The sequence below is a fragment of the Triticum aestivum genome, chromosome 3B, assembly GCF_018294505.1.
Source record: "Triticum aestivum cultivar Chinese Spring chromosome 3B, IWGSC CS RefSeq v2.1, whole genome shotgun sequence".
In the NCBI taxonomy this organism is placed as follows: Eukaryota; Viridiplantae; Streptophyta; class Magnoliopsida; order Poales; family Poaceae; genus Triticum; species Triticum aestivum.
Genome location: NC_057801.1, coordinates 257,534,130 through 257,553,808, shown reverse-complemented (window position 1 = coordinate 257,553,808; position 19,679 = coordinate 257,534,130). Strand labels below are relative to the sequence as shown.

Here is a 19,679-nt window from a genome sequence, read left to right as displayed (position 1 = left end):
ACAAGTGAGCTCGGATACAGCCCAGCCCTAATGAGACCGCCAAATGCCGCTTCACTGCGGCGCTTGGATACAGCCCCACGCACACACACACTCGCACTCACACCGCGGCAGCAGCTAACCGCCGACGGCCATGGGCTTCCCCGGCGGCGAACCCCCTCCGCTACCGTTGCCGACGCTCGTTAAGCTCGGTCGCGCGATCACCGAGCAGCATGTGGACCGAATGCTCGCGGCGCTCCTTCTCCGCCGGCACCGTCTCGTCGGCGCCCTCGCCTCCCAGGCGCTCGCCAACTCCCTCCGCCCCACCGCCCGCACCCACCTCCTTGCTGCCTCCGCGCTGCTCGATTCCGCGCTCCCCCATGACGCCGCTCGGCGTCTCGCTCTCGCCGGGTCCGCGTCGTCATCCCGTCGGCTCTGGGACGCGCTGCTCCGCCGGGCCTGCGCCCAGCGTGGCGACCCTCGCCTTGCGCTGGAGCTGCTCTCTGCTGGTGTAGAGGATCACGGAGCTGTCTTTTCCCCGTCCACCTATCGTGCGATTATATCTGAGTTGTGTGCCCGTGGGGACATGGTCGGGGCGCTCAAGGTGTTCGATATAATGACAGCGAGGGGATGTCAGGTGGACGACCGTGTTTGTAGTGTGATCATTTCTGGCTTCTCCAAGGCCAGCAAGGCCGAGGCTGGCTTGGAGTTCTACAATAGAGTGAGGAAGGAGGTCAGAGGGTTTGAGCCAGGCCTGGTGACACTGACTGCGGTTGTGAATTTGCTCGGAAGGCAGGGGAGAATTGGTGACGTGGCGGAGCTGATAAGGGAGATGGAACAGAAGGGTATGGTGGGTGATGCGATGTTCTATAGCAGCTTGGTTCATGGATACATGAGCAGTGGCCTGTTGATGGAAGGGTTCCGGGAGCATCGGCTGATGTTAGACAAGGGTGTTGCAGCTGATGTGGTTAATTTCACTATTGTTATTGATGGGATGTGTAGAGAAGGTAGTGTGGATAAAGTGAAGGGGTTCATAGATGAGATGGAGCGACGGGGTGCTAAGCCGAATTTGATCACTTATACGTCACTTGTTGGTGGTTACTGCAAGAGGAATAGGCTAGAGGATGCCTTCTCAATAGTGAGGAAACTTGAACAAACAGGTGTAGTGGTGGATGAGTATGTATATTCAATTCTAATCGACAGTTTGTGCAAAAAGGGGGATTTGGATAAGGCTATCTCTTTGCTTGGAGAGATGGAGAGCAAGGGGGTAAAAGCTGGGACAGTGACCTACAATGCAGTAATAAATGGTTTGTGTAAAGCTGGTGAAACTACCAAGGCTGCGGAAATGTCTGAAGGTGTTACTGCTGATAATTTCACATATAGCACGCTGTTACACGGTTACATTAAGCAAGAGGATACGACCGGTGTTATGGCGATAAAGGCTAGGCTTGAGAGTAGTGGGATTGCACTTGACGTGGTCACGTGCAATGTACTTATCAAAGCATTATTTCTGATCAACAAGGTGGAGGATGCCTGCAGCTTGTTTCATAGAATGCGTGATATGGGCTTAAGCCCTAATACTGTCACCTATCATACACTCATAGACATGATGTGTAAACTTGGGGATTTTGACAGGGCAGTTCAGTTGTTTGATGAGTACAAGAAAGATACATCATTCTCCAGTACTGTTGTTCACAATTGCCTGATTGGAGCACTATGTAATGGAGGAAAGGTCACCATTGCTGATCAAGTCTTCCATGATCTCATTCATAAAAAACTAAGGCCTGATTCCTGTACTTATAGGAAGTTGATTCATGCAAATTTCAAAGAAGGTGGTGAACAAGGTGTGCTAAATTTCATTCGTAAGACGGATGAACTAGAAATGGGCTTGTTTTCATCTATTTGCAATTATGCTTCTGATTTCTTAAGCAGCAGGGATTGTTGCCAGGCAGCATTATATGTTTACAAGATACTCAGAACACAAGCCTTTGCTGTATCAAGCAAAACATTCTACAGGCTACTCAAGAGCTTACTCCGCAATGGAAATGAACAGGTCGTAGAACCATTGTTAAGTGAATTCATTAAGATTCATGGCCTGCATGAACCTAGAATGATTAATATGCTGTCTTGTCACCTCAGCAAGAAGGGTGTTGGTGAAGCTATTCGGTTTTCAAGTAACATGAACAGTGGCAGCATTCCTATCAGTGTTCTAAGAGGAGCTGTCTTTGCACTAAAGAAAGAAGGAGAAATTATGGATGCATATAATTTTCTCAAGGAAGCTGAACAAAGTGGATTTTCGGTGGATCTTGCCATGTACTCTATAGTAGCGGAGGGCCTTTGCAAAGGTGGTTATCTTGAGAAGGCATTAGACTTGTGTGAAAGCATGAAAAGAGAAGGGATTCATCCAACCATTATCATCCACAACTCTGTTCTTGGTGGTTTGTGCCAGCACGGATGCTTTACTGAAGCATTCAGGCTCTTTGATTACTTAGAAAGAAGCGACATTCTTCCAACAATGATAACTTACACTATACTTATAGGTGCTTTGTGCAGAGAAGGTTTCTTAGATGATGCATATGAATTGTTTCGGAAAATGTCCAACAAAGGTATCAGACCCACTACCCGTGTTTACAACATGCTAATAAGTGGTTACTGTAACTATGGTTTAGCTGAAAAAGCGCTTGAGCTTATGTCTCATTTTGAGAAGCTTTGTCTACATCCGGATGCTTTTACACTTGGTGCAGTTATTAGTGGGCATTGTATGAAAGGTGACACTGAAGCTGCATTAGGCTTCTTTAATGAATACCATTGTAAGGAGATGATCCCAGATTTTGTCGGATTTATGAGCTTGGTCAAAGGGCTCTATGCAAAAGGAAGGATGGAAGAGTCCAGGGGCATCTTGAGGGAGATGTTTCAGTCCAAACAAGTTGTTGAGCTAATAAACAACGTAGGATATGAGGTTGAAACAGAATCTCTTGTTGCTCTTCTGTCTTCTGCATGTGAGGAAGGGAAGATCGATGAGGTTGTGACTATCCTAAGTGAAGTGAGACTCATGTCTGTATCCTCTTCAGATTCTAATAGTTCTAATACACTTGGTCAGCTCAAAAAGCTGCAGAGAACTGATGATGCTTGTGATCCTAGAACAGATTCAGAACAAGTTCTAAGTTCAACCGATTTTGATGTTTCTAGCAATTGCCTCCACGGAAGTTCCCAAGGCACAATGCAACCCATGACAGAGAGAACTGATAGTTTATGCACAGCAAGTGATAAGACTGATATTGACAATGGCAATCTGCTAGGGAAGTCTTTCTATGACGACTTTGACACATATTATCCTGCTATTGCTTCCCTTTGCTCAAAAGGGGAGCTGGTTAAGGCCAATAAGGCAATTGAAGCAATGATTCAGAATTCTGGTTAAGTTTGGTGACCGGTGCAATCTATTAGGGAAGTTCTTCTGGCCCATTGTATCATCTTCTGTAAGCAAAGCTACTCTCATAAGTACACCATGTTCTTGCAGATATAACCGAGGCTTCATAATGCATCCTTGAGAATTTTGTTAATATGCATTCTGTGTTTTGTAGGTGAAGCAAATATTTGTTGACATCATTGACCATCCTGGCAGTTGGCAACAGAAGAAAACCAGTGGTACACTGGGAGGGCATGAGAAAGGAGGAAACCAGTGGCACTTCTTTGCGCAAGAAATGCACTTAAACGACTAATCAGATCAACTTAGGGTAGTAAACTACTAGTAGAGCTACCAGGGCTTGGTGATAAAAAAACACCACCCGAGAGAAAATGGTGCAAACAGAAAGCTTGTAAGAGCAATGGACCTGCAGGTAATTAGTTTAACTATATGCTCTTTGTTCCCTCATTGTCTTGTTATTTTCACTTTCTAGCCCTATTCGAATATCTTTCCTTTGAAATCTTTGACAATGTAATGATTCTCTTGTCTCCTGCTTCACATATAGATTCTGTTAATACATGTTAAAGCGGCTAGTCTAGTAGTCTGCCTTTCCATTTGCCCCTGTACAAACTGAAAATGGAACCTTGTACATATGAACGGAACACAATCACCCTTGCTCTATACTTAGATTTATGTGGCCATTTATTAGATGGTCTTTACTCTTTCAAAAAACTTTTAATTCAACCGGGTGAGGTTAGCCACAACTATCTGGGAACTTACTGGTTTCAGATAAACATGATTAAAATATGATTTTCAAGAAATTAAAATATGATTTTCAAGAAACCTACGTGTCATTTTCGGTGTTGTAAAGAAATATCATGAACCCCTGACACAAGAAGCTCAAAAAACTAATTCCCCGAAGCAACCAGTTTATGAAATGCCTTAGTTTGCTCCCAGCTTCTCTGGATGTTGAGCTGGTGGTTCTCAGCTAATGAGTGACTTCAAGCATAGAGTCTACAAATAAATTCCTCTCTGCTGGAACCAAGTATCCTGTGCGGTATTGATTACACCTCTCGTCCATGAGTTCTAACAGTATTAGTGTAGTATGAAAGCAGGAACTGAGGGTTTGCAATGCAAGTTGCCCTATACCTATCTGTTTGATGAAATATCAACATCACAGATCCTTGAATTTATTTTTGCAATCATGATTTGCATCTCTGATTACTATGGTGAAACTTGGCACGACTAGTTTACTGTGTGATAATTCCTTGCTTGCTCTTCCGATGAGCAGAAGGGGAGCCTTGGCGCAGTGGTAAAGCTGCTGCCTTGTGACCATGAGGTCATGGGTTCAAGTCCTGGAAACAGCCTCTTATAGAAATGTAGGGAAATGCTGCGTACTATAGACCCAAAGTGGTCGGACCCTTCCCTGGACCCTGCGCAAGCGGGAGCTACATGCACCAGGTTGCGCTCTTCCGATGAGCAAGGGAGGAGACTGGACTCCTCTTTTTTGGGCACTTCTCCTCACTTGCTCTTGTTCCAGTTTGATTGGCATCCTGATTTCTCCAGCTGTCATCAAAAGATAACACAGCTGCTAGCTTTGAACAACTTGTGCTGAAAAGAATCACATGTACCTGATTTTCTTCATTTAGAAATTAGGAGGTTTACTTGTTTTATTAACCTAGTATGGCACAGCAATACGATGTGGTGTATCCTAGTGGTCATCAGCGCAAACTTGGTCAAGTCATATTTAGTTATACTGGTTCCATAACCGTCCGAGATATTTCTTGGAGGCATAACAAGATTGAATCAATAATTTATAAGTATCTTGAAAGACTAATTCTTTTTGATCCATTTTATTTTGACAGATGATAAATCTTGAAGTCAGCACAGCTGGAGTACCACGAGAGCTGTTGAACAATAGGTGGATGTATACCATGAGTGAAATTTGGAAGTCAGAACTTGGTAAGTTATGTCAAACAACCAGCTCTAAAGCAAACAAGTGAACTCATCTTATATATTGAATTATTATTACACACATTTCATAATGCAATTACATAACACAAATGATCAAGCGATTTTGAAAATTACAACCACACTTGCTTATTCAAACAAAATATGGCGCCAACTTCCCACACAATTCAGCACTTTCAGGAGCTTCAGTAACTCAGTGATAGTTGTTGAGCCTCCTGCAGTCCTTCCTGATCTCCCCCTGTGACCCAGTCAGTGGCATGATGTTGCCCATGTTCACCATCGACTGTGCAAAGTGCTGGAAGAAGAGATGCACATCATTCGCGTACGCCTTCACGAGTGCTGCTGTTTCCGCGCTCTTGGTAAGCAGGACCTCGTCAGAGCTGAGGAGACCCCTACCGGCAAGGATGTTCTTGAAGTAGAAGTTGTCAAACTTGGTCGAGCTGACAACGTCGAGTGGGAAGAGATTGTTGTCGCCGCCAGAGCGGGGGCACCCCTGCCTTAGTTGCGCCGCGTAGGACACATCCAGTGTGCTGTCTGCCAGGCCGTTGCCCGACTGGTTGTACAGCCTCTGCCGGAAGCTGGTGCAGCGGGACAAGCCGATGGTGTGGCCACCTGAGAGGGCGACGACATCGACGACGTTGAGACCGAGGCGATTGAACTTGGTGATGATGGTGGGGAGGGTGTTGTTGGGGGCAGGGATGTCATTGTTTGATCCCTGGATGCTCGCGCCCAGAGAGTCCCTGCGGCCGAGCGGCACGTCCCAGTAAGGGCCACCAACCTGCAGGTTAATTTGGGTCCCAAAGAATCACAAATACTGGACGCATTGTTTAATTCATGCTATCTTGGAAAGAATTATTTTTGGTGTGCACATACAAGGACAGTAGAGTCACGGGCGGCGAGGGCGAGGATATCGGCGCAGGAGACAGTACCGGGGCAGGCTGTCTCAAGGGCGACCTTGATCTGGTCAACGACCTCGAACCCGCGGAGGGAGTTCAGATTGGGGTTGGACCCCTTCTCGCTGATTATGCTGCTACTGTTGTCCAGTAGCACGGATGCGTCGCACCCCTATACACAGAAGAAAAAAAAAGTCAGAAAAAGTTACTGGTACTACATAGATTGGGTACATACAACGAAATAGTAGTTTCCTTGGATCAGGTACATGGATTTTGTGAAGGATGAGCATTGCATGGAGAGTGCCAATTATTGTGCACTTGAATTAAGCAATCGCCATCTTTTTGGGGAAAAAGCAATCATGGTACGGACTCGATCATGTCATCAAGACAATAAGTAGTGGTCGTATGGGCATTGTAGGCAGGCTATCTTATCATTGGTAAAACTAAAAGTTTAGCCTAGGAACTACAGATTCTTCCATGTTCCTGAGGACAAGGTTCCCCATATGGAGGACAAATATAGCAAAAGTAACACTTTAGGCATTTAGTTAAGCATTGGAACTGCTGTAAGTTCAGAAATAAAATGCATAGCTTATCCTATTAGTCACAGACTCACAATGAAATAGTAATTTTCTGTACTACATTGCAGGAACTATGTTCAGCAAGTATCATTGTAGAAACATGTAAAGGATACTATAGGAAAGAGGAAACAGAGACCTTGACAAAGCAGTCATGGAAATGCAGCCTGACCAAGGATGCTGCCATCCTGGTCTCCTGGGCAACAGCCTGCGCCACGATGGATTGCACAATCTCCTTTGCCTTCGGGCAAGAGTGGTCGTAGAACTGTGGGAACAAGCCGTACCATGGGTTGGCACGTACGACACCAGCAAGGAGGGGACAGACAAGGCATAGCACCAACAGGCAACTCATGGAAGTCGCCATGTAAGTGTCCTTAGCTGCACTTTGTACAAGTAATAGAAGAGACTTGTTATTTGTTTGTTTCTACTTCTCTTCTTGTGGGTTATGAGGTGCAGAATGGGGTGGTTTATATAGTAGGAGGATGGGGTGCATGTAGGGAAGAGAAAGAAGGGTGGTTTCTGGGAGAGAACGGTGAGATGCTGCAGGGCAGCTGGGTTGTTAGACGATGCATATAAAATAAGGGAGCTACCCGGCATTGTGTTCAACTGCTTCAACAATAACTCTTCTATCAAGTAACTCCAAAGGTTCAAATCATCTAATTTTCTTCCAAAGCGTGCTATGTCCTATGTCTTGTTTCGGTCTTCATTTCTAGTGTTTTAGTTACTCAAACTTTAAGCTTTGGTGATTTGGTAGACAAGTGTACATGGAGATTCTTAGAAAAGTTTAAACTCAGTAAATATTTTATCGATAAGTTAAATACAAATGCACACTGTAACACTGATGAAACATCGTTAGTGCCATCACCACTTGAAGAACAACCATTCCTATGAAAATTCTACAAAGGTGCGAGTACAGAATGTCTTAGACAAACATATCCATACACAATAGCTTTGTGAACTAATAATGTAATTTCACCCTTCGTGACCATGCCTTGGAGCAGCAGTAAAGCTGTTGCCTTGTGACCATGAGGTCACGGGTTCGAGTCCTGAAAACAACCTCTTGCAGAAATGTAGGGAAAGGCTGCGTACAAAAGACCCAAAGTGATCGGACCCTTCCCCGGACCCTGCGCAAACGGGAGCTATGTGCACCAGGCTGCCTTTTTTTTAGTTTCACCCTTCGCGAGTTGGAATGTTACAGTGATTGAATCGGAATGTCACAATGACTGATTTGAATTACCTTACCAAGGCATGTACAATCTTACAATAGATCAGTCATCGGTCCGATGTCTCCCTTAATTTAACCTTTTGTATCACGGTGGGCCCACCCCTAACAAACCACTAGTCTCTAGGAGCCTCTCTATACACATGGCAATACATCGTATATCATATGTGAAACCAAGCTGCTAAAGTACACAAAATGGCGTAACCAAAAGCGAGAGGTTTGCTTCCTAATTAATACTGGTACTTTTGTTATACATAAGTATCGTTACAGGTAAGAAGGTATTGATCAGCGCTAACACTGTATGCAGGGAGGGGTTTTATATTGGTCATCATGGGAACAGGGATTCGTATCCCACGCCTTTGGGGATAAAAGTATGCCGCTACAGCAGCGTGGTGCCTTAAAAGAAATACAGGTTTTCTAGATGAAGGGTAATGTCTAAGATCATTAGGACATTATTGCTGTGTCTTATCGTAGAATCATGCTGAATTAGGTGACTTTTCCCACCTCACTGAAACTTTTCGATGGTTCATCCAATGGCCAAGGCCAGAGAACGTGTGTGACATGTTGCCTTCTGTACAGCCTGGGGCTTATTTCCCTAGCTAACACACGTGCATGGATGCCGATCAGGTCAAAGGAGATGTGCGATATTGTACCAACTTTGGAGGCACAGGATGCGTGATGAATCTGGGTTAGGTACTTGCATGGCCTACATTGATTGATGCCGGGAGCAGGTTCCTGGAAGTACTTTCAACTGTTCCTAAGTTTTGTCACTGGGCCCAGCAGCCTTGTTTCTCTTCACAGCACATAGCAGTGGCCGTTTCTTGAAGAAAACAACAGCGTGGTTGTTACTGCCAGAGAGTCAGAGTTTCAGGGACTTTGCATATGACTTGCAGGTATGCTTATGCTACGTGTGTGCATGGTAACCGTTTTCTGGTTTAGAAAGAAAAGTACACAAATGTGGAGACCAATTTGTGACCTAGCACTGTCATATATTCTTTTTTTTTTGCAAATTAATATCCTAGCTAAACTAACACAGACAGAATGAGCATAAAGAAAATTCATATGAGCTAGGAGTTTTCAAGTTCATATCTAGCAGCATTTTACATTGTGTCGATGTTGAACATGGGACTCCTCCCCTTGGCATGTATCCCTACTGCTAAAAGCCCCGGGATGAAACTAAAGCGACATAAGAGTGCCTGCTCATTTGACTTTCTGCTGTTAGGAGGATCCTGAGTCATAATTGTTTCCTATTCGCTTTCCCCCCATTCTCCTCCTACAATCAACTCTTAACTCCACGCCAATCATGCTTACTGTAGAAGTAAAAGGCAAATCTTGAACAGGTCCCACATGTTTCTTAGAAGTTAACCAACACAGATTTTCCAATGTAATTGGCCAATGATTTCTTACAACTTGTTCCCTGAATAAAGGACTTCGCAACGGATGATTGATTAGAGAGTGCCTTAAGGTATTGTCTGATCTTCCTTTTACCAACCGCAGTCTGCTTAAGCAAGCTTTTGTAGAAAGAGAACATTATTAAGGAAAGCTCTTTCAAAGTACTCTGTTTTTTCTCATTATTGTATTTGGCTTCCCTATGATGTTACTTGACAGTTTTAGTAGGTGAAATCTACTTTTCTTGATGTTAAACATACTCAGTTAAGCATAGAAGACTTTTGACCTGTGTTATGAAAAAGGGCAAGTATTTAATCAGATACATTAGCATAGACGCCTTGCTGATCATCGTTATCATAACAGTAGCTTATACTGGTAGCCAAGTTGATCACTGCTTTGTTGAATATCAGAGAAGGCCCTTAGCTTCCAAGACATGGTTAAAATTTATTTCCATGCTTTCCTTTTTCTTTTTGTGAAGTGTAGTTGGCTCGATTAAGGAGCTTTGTGGTTCTGAAACCAGCATTTTAAGCAATGCGCTGTGTGAATATTTGACACCGTGGCTGCGTATCTGCTATGCGAAGTTTCATTGCGTAAAAAGGAAGATAAAAGCAAAAAAAAATGTAAATTTGGAGAAAAAGGAAATATATACATAGTGTATTACGAGTATACAGAACGATGCGGTTATTCCGCAGCTTAGAACAAACCTTAGTCACACTTCAATTTGGCAATAAATTAGGCCCTTTCGTTACGAATGTGGTTATATCCCACTCTCACTATATGTAGTAATATACTCCTCTCTTATATTTGATTTCCATGGCAATCGGATACACGTGTGACATACTTACTTTTACTCTTGTCATGCGGCATGCCGAGGCTTGCTGAAACAATTATGAAACGTTTTGGAATTTCCTTGAATCTTCCTGGACATCTTGGAGCTTGCTAATCACCCTCGGAGTACTTTTTGTACATGCATATCAAACATGTGTTTGAAGTTCATACAACTTGTTATGTTCTTGGGACTCCAGTTAAATCTATAAACACATTACAGTTCATCAAGCTTGCACTAGTTTTTATAGGAATACAATTTAGTGATTTTTCATGCTCTCTGCTTTCATACATCAGAATCCAATGTACCGTGGCAAGAGCTGGTAACACAATCACATATATACCTACTACCTGACATATGGGATACCAAAGAGTCATAAACGCATCCGTGGACATCTACAGTTTGATGAAAACTACCAGCTGCTAGAGCATTTGGCATACCAGCAACACCAGGGGACACCACATTAAGTATACACCACTGGTTTTGGCAAAATGAAAAGAAAAAAGATGCACTACCGGTCTTTACCTTTTTTTGGCGGTGCATGGTCTCCTTGTCTACTGTTTTTCTATGGCTCAATCAGAGGGCTTGTTAAAATGAGCACCCTCAAAAGCACTATTTTCATCGTGATCTGAAAAAAGAAAGTCGGAAAAGGGATGTGACTCATACCAGTAAAATAGAAAATCGCCCACGTCTGCATATGCATTGCTCAATCATCTCACACGTTTTTATACAACAACTAAACACCGCATACATTCATCTAATCCACCAGTTCTGGCAAAACTCTATAAGGCTAGGTACAAGGGACATATATTGTCGTATTAAGTATGCAACAATCACACTTGCTTATCTATCTACTCCACATCATGCACCATGCATCTGTACACTGATCACAATAATCAAATTGCCCATACATAACGCAGATTCCCAAGAAGACAAAGTACGTATAAATCAGTGAATAGTTATGATATTGTAAGCCAATAGAGCTAGAGCTAGTGGAGCGCCACAGCTAAAGAAGAAAATAGTACAATGCTGCTAGCGTACTAACTCTAACCAACCGCCGATTCGTCTGGTTCCATCTGGATGTGCCTGTACGGCATTTTCACCTGCCCCTGCCAGCAGCTAGTTACTGCACATGGAATCTGCATAGCCACTTGACTTTGAGTTCGATGGGTGCACATCAATTATATGGGACCTGGAGTAGGAGTAGCTAGTAGTATTTAGTTTGGTCTTCTTTTCGATCTTCATTTCACTTTTTAGGTCAAGGCTCTTAATCCTCATCTGCTAGCTGTTGGTCCTATCTAATCTGGCCTGGAGGCGATCGTTATTCAAATGAGTCATTCCCTTTAGTTAGATGCATGCATGCTTCGTACAAAAAACTACCTGAGTAGTGTATAAATCTAGAGATGGAGACACAGACACTAGTAGAAAAGAGGGCATTTGTCCCGGTTCGTAAGGGCCTTTAGTCCCGGTTCATGAACCGGGACTAATGGGTCATTACTAATACCTCCCCCTTTAGTCCCGGTTCAAACACGAACCGGGACAGATGGTCCTCCACGTGGCCGGTGTGCCGAGCCCTGGCAGGGGGGCCTTTGGTCCCGGTTGGTGGCACCAACCGGGACCAAATGGCATCCACGCGTCAACATTCCAGTGGTTGGGGTTTTTGTTTTTTTTTTTGAAAGGGGGGGGGGTTGGGGGTTTTGGGGGGTTAATTTAGGTGTTTCATATATTGTGTTAACTAGCTAATTAATAGAGAGAAGTGTTCTCTCTTATGTCCGTGCTTGGTCGACGCTACGTACTATATACATATAGCCCTCGACACGCTAGCTAGTAAGAAAATGAAGGGAACCATTGAGTACAGAAGTTCGTCATGCATACCGAGAGAAATGATCGATCGACCTCTCCTTCTTCGAGAGATTGGTTGAACAACAAGTTTTCGTATCATGTACATCCGACGCTACTGGCTACATACATGTACAATATGTACGATCTCTCAATTACAGTCCCCTAGCATTTGAAATCAACTTTCACATTGGTATTCTCCGGCTTTATTGATGACGTGGTCAAGAAAGAATCCCGCCAATTCCTCTTGAATTGCTTTCATGCGATCTGGTTCTAGGAGTTCATTCCGCATCTGCCACGTCTAATTTGAAGAAGGGGGTTAATTAATACATATATATGAATGAAACTCAACAGAAATGATGGTGTAATAAAATGAAATTGTGAATATTATTGCTTACGCACTTCATATTGTCTTTGAGAATAGCCCCGCTTGTTTTTCAAAGTCGCGGTGTGGATGAACTCGCACACGTAGTATCCACAGAAATCATTCCCTTGTTCCTGCCACAAGCACTTTACGAGAAATAGAGGTCAATCAAACTGATAATGAAGCATTATAAATGGCATTGATGAAAGTATAGCTATAGAATCAACGGGAGATGCGCGCAACTAGCTAGCCAATAGTACTTACTTTCGGGTATGCATATCGCAGCTCCTTCGGCAGTCTCGGAGCTTCTGCGATGAACTGTTTCCAAACCTTGCAAGACAAAGAAAATAATTATTATTACTTGAGATATCAGGAAATGAACAAAAAGTTGCCGATATGGTGCGATAATGATCGATTGAACTTACTTGCTGAGCATTTCAGTCATGTCCGCATAGGTTTGGGAGCTTTCTGTCTCGAGTCTAAGACGGTTACTAGTCCACGCTCAAGCTTAATCTGCAGAAGAATATAGTGGTACCTGCGCACGCATGCATAACTCATCAATTACATTACTATAACCTCGCTCGAGTAATAAGGAAAACCGAATATGCACACGACAGTAACACTCACTTGCCGTTGTAAGGAAAGAGTATGGTATCTTTGTTTTGATTTTTGATCAACGATTGTAGCAAGTTGTCCTCGGCCTCTTTGACGTCCTTTTCAACCAGAAATTCATCTATGATATTTGTGTTAATGAACCCAATATCATAAATTTCTTATTTTTTGCACTCGACGATCTTCAATCTGCATAATATATTGAGGATAATTAATTATAAATACATGCAATGAAAGAGTCGAGCTATATATAGAGACTTAATGACAAAAATAGTACTTACAGGTAGTAGCAAAAGACCGTTAATTTATCGAGGGCCTTTTGATTGAAGAACTCGAAGAACTCCTCAAATGGAACAGGCAACAGATCATTTCCAACGAGGTCGTGCTCCTCTTTAATTCTCAGATACAAAGTATTCGCCCCCCCCCCAGACTCTCTGCAGGTTTTCATGTACCAAGTATGGAATCTTCGCATCATCGTTGTTAGAGATTTTTCATCTTTGACGAGAGGCTTCCCGTACTCGTATCTGTGTTCGTCCACCTTCATGAAATCAGGAAGTGCATCGTCAGGCAGGTAATCTTGTGGATTGCCATAACCGGCCACCATCCCCAGAGCATTAGCGGCGATGTAATTGCCGCTAGACACATTGAGCGGGGGGCATGATTGGTTTGCTTGTTCGCCGAGCTGGTCAATTTTTTTCGTAGCTGCTCGTTCTCTTGCTCTTTGATGTCTGACAGTATTTCCCGACCGCTCCGCTTGGAGATATGTCTATTCAGTAATGCGCTCATAGTTGGTTCTCGGCGGAGACTTTGCCGGTTTCCTCAGGGCATCGAGAGTGTGCTTTGCTTTCACCGGATCTACCTTCTCCTCCGAAGGTGGATGTCTCTTTGCTTTCACCCCTTCAAAGAACTCCTTTACGTGGGTCCGCACGATCGTATCGTTTTCCTCCTCGGTCCTCTCGTACGGTAACTTCTCTAGAGGCTTGAGAGGTGGACCGTATCTGTATTGCCTCCCGCAGCTGGTTCCTCTTGATCTTGATCTTCAGCAGCTTCGCCCGTCTGGTTTGAGAGGTGGCACATCGTCTGGTTCCTCTTGATCTTCAACAGCTTCGCCCGTTGCAGCATCATCGTGCACATCGTCTGGTTCCTCTTGATGTTCAGTAGCATCACCGTATTCAGGGGGCACATAGTTGTCATCGTACTCTTCTTCTTCGCCGTCTTCCATCATAACCCCTAGTTCTCCGTGCCTCGTCCAAACATTATAGTGTGGCATGAAACCCTTGTAAAGCAGGTGGGTGTGGAGGATTTTCCGGTCAGAGTAAGACTTCGTATTCCCACATATAGGGCATGGACAACACATAAAACCATTCTGCTTGTTTGCCTCAGCCACTTCGAGAAAATCATGCACGCCCTTAATGTACTCGGAGGTGTGTCTTGAACCGTACATCCATTGCCGGTTCATCTACGTGCATTATATATAATTAAGTGTGTCAAAAATCATTACAGAACATCATGAATAGATAATTAAGCGACCAAATTAATAGAAGTTCATCACCACATTAAAACCAAAGTACATACATAGTTCTCATCTAACAACATAAAGCTCTGCAGAGCATCTAAATTAATTAAACCATACACTGAAACTATGTAAAACATTTCAATGCGAAAACAAATGCGATCATAATCGCAACCAATGTAACAACTGATCCAATGGCATAATGATACCAAGCCTCGGTATGAATGACATATTTTCTAATCTTTCTAATCTTCAAGCGCATTGCATCCATCTTGATCTTGTGATCATCGACGACATCCGCAACATGCAACTCCAATATCATCTCCTCCTCCTCAATTTTTCTAATTTTTTCCTTCAACAAATTGTTTTCTTCTTCAACTAAATTTAACCTCTCGACAATAGGGTCGGTTGGAATTTCCGGTTCAACAACCTCCTAGATAAATAAAATTTATGTCACGTTGGTCGGCATAATTGTCATAAACAATAAATGAACCAATAGTTATGAAAAGATAATATATACCACATCCGAATATAGACAGGACGAGGGCCGACGGGGGCGGATACCAAAACCATCGCACTATATAAGATGCAATAATAAAAGTTAGAAAATTATACAAGTATCTATATAAACATACAAGTAAGAATTTTTTTTCTTTCAGAAAGAAGATAAGAACAAGAGGCTCACCACGGTGGTGCCGGCGACGAGATCGGCGCGGGCGATCGATGACGGTGAAGACGGGGACGGGACGTGACGGACCGCTAAACCTAGAAAAATATTGAGGAAAATGGAGCTTGGAGGTCGAGCTTGGAGAGAAGAAAGCTTAAGTAGTGTGGCTCGGGCATTCCATCGAACACCTCGTGTGCATAGGAGGTGAGGTAGAGCACCACAAAGCTCTCCCCTCGCCGGCCACGAAAAACAGAGCAGTGGGAGTGCTCTGCTCGCGGGCGAGGGGTATATATAGGCAACTAATTGGTCCCGGTTCGTGGCCAGAACCGGGACTAAAGGGCAGCCTTTGGTCCCGGTTCGTCCCACCAACCGGGACCAATAGGTCCAGTCGAACCGGGACCAATGGCCCACGTGGCCCAGCCGGCCCCTGTGGCTCACGAACCGGGTCCAATGCCCCCATTGGTCCCGGTTCTGGATTGAACCGGGACTAATGGGCTGGCCCGGCCTGGACCATTGCCCCCTTTTCTACTAGTGAGAGTCTAGGTCCCAAGTATACTACCTCTATCCGGGTTTGTAAAGTGAGAGCGGGGTCTTCAGTTTGACCAGTGAAACGTGGAAAATATGTCATCGGAGGATTCGTCGTCGAACAAAGTTTCTAAACATCTACTCTTGGTGGCTTGTTACACATATTTAGTTGCTAAAGACTTAAATATCCGCGCCAGCCTTACAAACCCCGGATGGTTGGAGGGAGAATCACGTACCATGTGTTTAGTTTAGGTTAATTCCTTTGTAAAGTTGTTCTAATTTAAACCATTGTATGTAGTAAATTTTAAGTAGGCCCCCAGCCTCATCTATACAAGGAAACTAGAGATGGGGCCGGTAGGAGATTATCCTAACCATATACATGAGTGTAGGCCTGCATAATATGTTCAACACCCCCCGCAGTCGATACGATCGCTAGTGACACATAGACTGGACTGGAATTCCTCGAATGTAGGCGTCGGTAACCCCTTAGTCATGACATCGGCAAACTACTGAGTTGTGGGAACATGGAGAACACGGACGCGTCCAAGAGCCACCCGCTCACGCACGAAGTGAATGTCGAGCTCAATGTGCTTCGTGCGACGATGATGAACGGGGTTGGCGGAGAGGTGGACCGCTGAGACATTGTCACAGTAGACAGTGGTGGTCGTCGAAACGTCAAGGAGCAACTCCTAGAGAAGCTGCATGATCCACGAGCACTTGGCGACGACATTAGCCACAACACGATACTCAGCCTCGGCGCTGGAGCGGGATACTGTGAGTTGTCATTTAGACGACCACGATATGAGCGAAGGACCCAGGTAGACACAGTAGCCGGAAGTGGAGCGTCGTGTGTCCGGACAGCCAGCCCCCCAATCGGCGTCACTGTGGGCAACAAGGTCGGTCGAGGACGAGGCCGTCAATGTGAGACCCAGAGCCGTGGTGCCGCGGATGTACTGAAGAATCCGCTTCACCAGGTTCCAGTGAGTGTCGCGAGGAGCGTGCATGTGGAGACACACCTGCTGAAGAGCATACTGCAGGTCCGGCCGAGTGAGCAAGTACTGAAGGGCGCCGACGATGGAGCGATAAAACGCCGCATCTGGCGCGGGCGAGCCCTCGAGCGTAGAGACCTTGGCCTTTGTGTCGATAGGCGTGGGGACAGGCTTGCAGTTAAGCATGCCTGCCCGCTCAAGGAGGTCTTGTGCGTACTGCTGCTGATGAAGAAAGAACCCGTCGGCACGACGCACCACCTCAATCCCGAGGAAGTAGTGCAAGGAGCCGAGGATAATGGCGAACTCGGCGCTGAGGCGAGCAGTAAGCTGGCGGAGGAGCTCTGTCGAGGAGGCCGTCAGGATGATGTCGTCGACGTAGAGGAGCAAGTAGCTCGAAACCCAAGCTGCTGCAGGAAGGTGGCGATGCGCTGGTACCAGGCTCGAGGTGCCTGCTTCAACCCGTACAAGGAGCGGGAGAGCAAGCACACACGATCAGGATGAGCTGCTGACAAAAGACCTGCTCCGAGAGATGGCCATGCAGGAACGCATCCGACACATCCATCTGATGCACCGACCATGCGCGACATACCACAAGCAGAAGGACCACATGAATCGTGCCTGGTTTGACAAACGGAGCAAAAGTGTCGGTGAAGTCGACTCCAGCACGCTGACGAAACCCGCGAACCACCCAACGAGCTTTGTAACACTCGAGGGACCCGTCGGGACAGGTTTTATGTCGGAAGACCCACTTGCCGGTGATGACATTGGCATGGGGGGGGGGTCGCGGGACGAGCTGCCAGGTGCGGTTACGCATCAACGCGTCGAACTCCTCCTGCATCGCAGCGAGCCAATGCGGGTCGCGAAGCGCGGCTCGAGATGACGATGGAAGAGGTGACGGTGTGGACGTCGAGGCAGCGAGGAGGTACTCGTCCACTGAGTAACGCATGCTGGGGCGGTGGATGCCCGCGTGAGCACGGGTGACCATGCGAGATGGCTGGGCCGGCGGGGTCGGCAAGGCCCGCGGAGGCGGCGACGGAGGATCAACTGAGAGCGAGGCCGAAGAAGAGCTTGTCGGGATCACCGTCGAGTCTGTCGAGGAGCTGGGGTCAGGCGCATGAGGGGCGCTCACTGACGGGGCTGCAGACTCAATGGGAGTCGGAGGCGCCATGGAGCCTGGCGCGGTAGGCGAAGGCGGCGGGTCCGGCGCCACGGACCTGGTGGGACCCGCAGGACGGGACGAGGAGGGGGCCCCTGACGAGGGCCCAGGCGTGGCAGGCCCGCCGGAGCCGGGAGGAGACCCGGGCGCGGCAGGGCCGCCGAAGCCGGGAGGGGACCCGGGCGCAGCAGGGCCGCCGAAGCTAGGAGGGGACCCGGGCGCAGCAGGGGGCTCGAAGCCGGGAGGGGGGGCCGAGCGCTCGGGGGCGGCCAGCATGAGCAGCGTCGGCGGGCGCGGGTGGTGATGGCGAATCGTCCGTGGGCGGTACCTGGTGAAAAGGAAAACCCCTCTTGTCAAAGTAAACATGCCGTGAAGTGAAAACTCGGTGGGAAACCGGATCATAACAACGACATCCTTTGGTGTTTGGTGGGTATCCGAGAAAGGTGCATGCCACGGAGCGAGGTGCGAGTTTGTGAGGTGTGGTGGAGGCGATGCTGGGATAACATAGACACCCCAAAACACGAAGATCATCATAGGAGGGGGCGGTACCGAAAAGAAGATGATGTGGTGCAAAGTTCCCACGAGTGCGACACGGAAAAATGTTGAGAAGGAGAGAGGCGATGGCTAGGGCATCCGGCCAAAACCGGGGCGGGACGTTAGCATGGAAGAGAAGGGTGCGCGCACAATCATTTAGAGTGCGGAGAATCCATTCGGCGTGACCATTTTGTTGAGAGGTATACGGGCAGGTAAGACGAAGAATCGTGCCATGTGTGGCAAGAAGGGTGCGAACCCCAATGTTATCGAACTCCTTCCCGTTGTCAGTCTGCAACGTGTGAATGGGACGCCCAAACTGCATAGCGACATATGAGTAAAACATAGTGAGAATGGAGAGTGCATCGGATTTTCTCCACAACGGGAAGGTCCGCACATAATGCGAGAAATCGTCAAGTAGAACTAGATAATATAAGAAACCTGTATTACTGGCAACTGGAGATGTCCATAAATCACTATGAATCAACTCAAATGGATACGCCACCACCGATGAGGAAGCACTAAATGGAAGACGAACGTGCATGCCGAGGCGGCAAGCATGACAAGTATGATCATCGGTTTTATTACACATGAATGGGAAAGTCCTAAGAATATGACGAAGGGTGGCGGAGTTCGGATGTCCTAGCCGAGCATGCCAAAGGTCCACGGCGATGGAGAGGGCGACTGGAGTGGAGGTGGTGGTGGCGGTGGAGTGGACTGGGTAGAGCTCACCGAGCTGTCAAAACGGTGGAGTACCATCCGGGTACGGGCGTCCTTGACAGAAAAACCGACTTCGTCAAATTGAACAGTTATAGGATTTTCATGTGTAAGGGAACGAACGGAAACAAGATTTTTAATGAGCTAAGGTGAAACTAAGGCATTAGACATATGTATAGGCATGGAGTTAGACGGAAAAAAACCATGACCGACATGAGTAATGGGAAGGGAGGATCCATCCCCAACGGTGATACGACATGCGGTATGAACTGGATATGCGGAGTTGAGATTACCGGGGTTGGAAGTCATGTGAGATGTAGCCCCGGTATCCATATACCAGTCGCCGCCGCCGGTGTAGGTGTTGGGTGTAGGAGCGGAGTGAAGCACCGCGAGGAGGGCCGGGTCCCAAGGAGCCGTCGGAAGGGCAGCGGCCGCGGTAGGGGGTGCGGTAGGGTAGGTGGGCGCGGCGCCTGGGTAGCCTCCTGGCGCGGCGTACGCGAGCGGGGGTGGC

The 19,679-nt window shown here is 46.4% G+C and overlaps 2 protein-coding genes across 6 annotated transcripts; one reads left to right on the top strand and one right to left on the bottom strand.

The window, feature by feature from the left end:
* The first annotated feature begins 12 nt into the window (after nucleotides 1-12).
* On the top strand, nucleotides 13-9,126 carry LOC123069616 (pentatricopeptide repeat-containing protein At5g57250, mitochondrial). Of its 5 annotated transcripts, XM_044492509.1 has the most exons (7): nucleotides 13-3,452; nucleotides 3,558-3,812; nucleotides 5,245-5,341; nucleotides 6,890-7,182; nucleotides 8,348-8,468; nucleotides 8,668-8,733; nucleotides 8,824-9,126. In XM_044492509.1, exon 1 carries the CDS (start codon nucleotides 131-133, stop codon nucleotides 3,392-3,394), a length of 3,264 nt encoding a protein of 1,087 aa, XP_044348444.1. In that variant the 5' UTR covers nucleotides 13-130; the 3' UTR covers nucleotides 3,395-3,452; nucleotides 3,558-3,812; nucleotides 5,245-5,341; nucleotides 6,890-7,182; nucleotides 8,348-8,468; nucleotides 8,668-8,733; nucleotides 8,824-9,126. The 5 variants fall into 5 exon arrangements, with proteins under 5 accessions (XP_044348444.1, XP_044348445.1, XP_044348441.1 ...); XM_044492510.1 differs by lacking the exon at nucleotides 8,348-8,468; XM_044492506.1 differs by having other exon boundaries at nucleotides 8,668-9,126.
* Nucleotides 5,367-7,324, bottom strand: LOC123069619 (peroxidase 15). Its single transcript, XM_044492515.1, has 3 exons — nucleotides 6,958-7,324; nucleotides 6,224-6,415; nucleotides 5,367-6,128 (listed from the first exon to the last, which is right to left on the bottom strand). The coding sequence occupies exons 1-3, from the start codon at nucleotides 7,180-7,182 to the stop codon at nucleotides 5,544-5,546; spliced, it is 1,002 nt and encodes a 333-aa protein (XP_044348450.1). The 5' UTR covers nucleotides 7,183-7,324; the 3' UTR covers nucleotides 5,367-5,543.
* Nucleotides 9,127-19,679: the final 10,553 nt, after the last annotated feature.

Excerpts from the sequence above, each read along its gene's own strand:
- LOC123069619 (XM_044492515.1), bottom strand. The coding sequence starts at position 7,182 with ATGGCGACTTCCATGAGTTGCCTGTTGGTGCTATGCCTTGTCTGTCCC. Across the intron at positions 6,416-6,957 it reads TCCATGACTGCTTTGTCAAG|GGGTGCGACGCATCCGTGCT; the intron begins GTCTCTGTTTCC and ends TTCTGTGTATAG. Across the intron at positions 6,129-6,223 it reads CCCGTGACTCTACTGTCCTT|GTTGGTGGCCCTTACTGGGA; the intron begins GTATGTGCACAC and ends ATTAACCTGCAG.
- LOC123069616 (XM_044492511.1), top strand. The coding sequence starts at position 131 with ATGGGCTTCCCCGGCGGCGAACCCCCTCCGCTACCGTTGCCGACGCTC.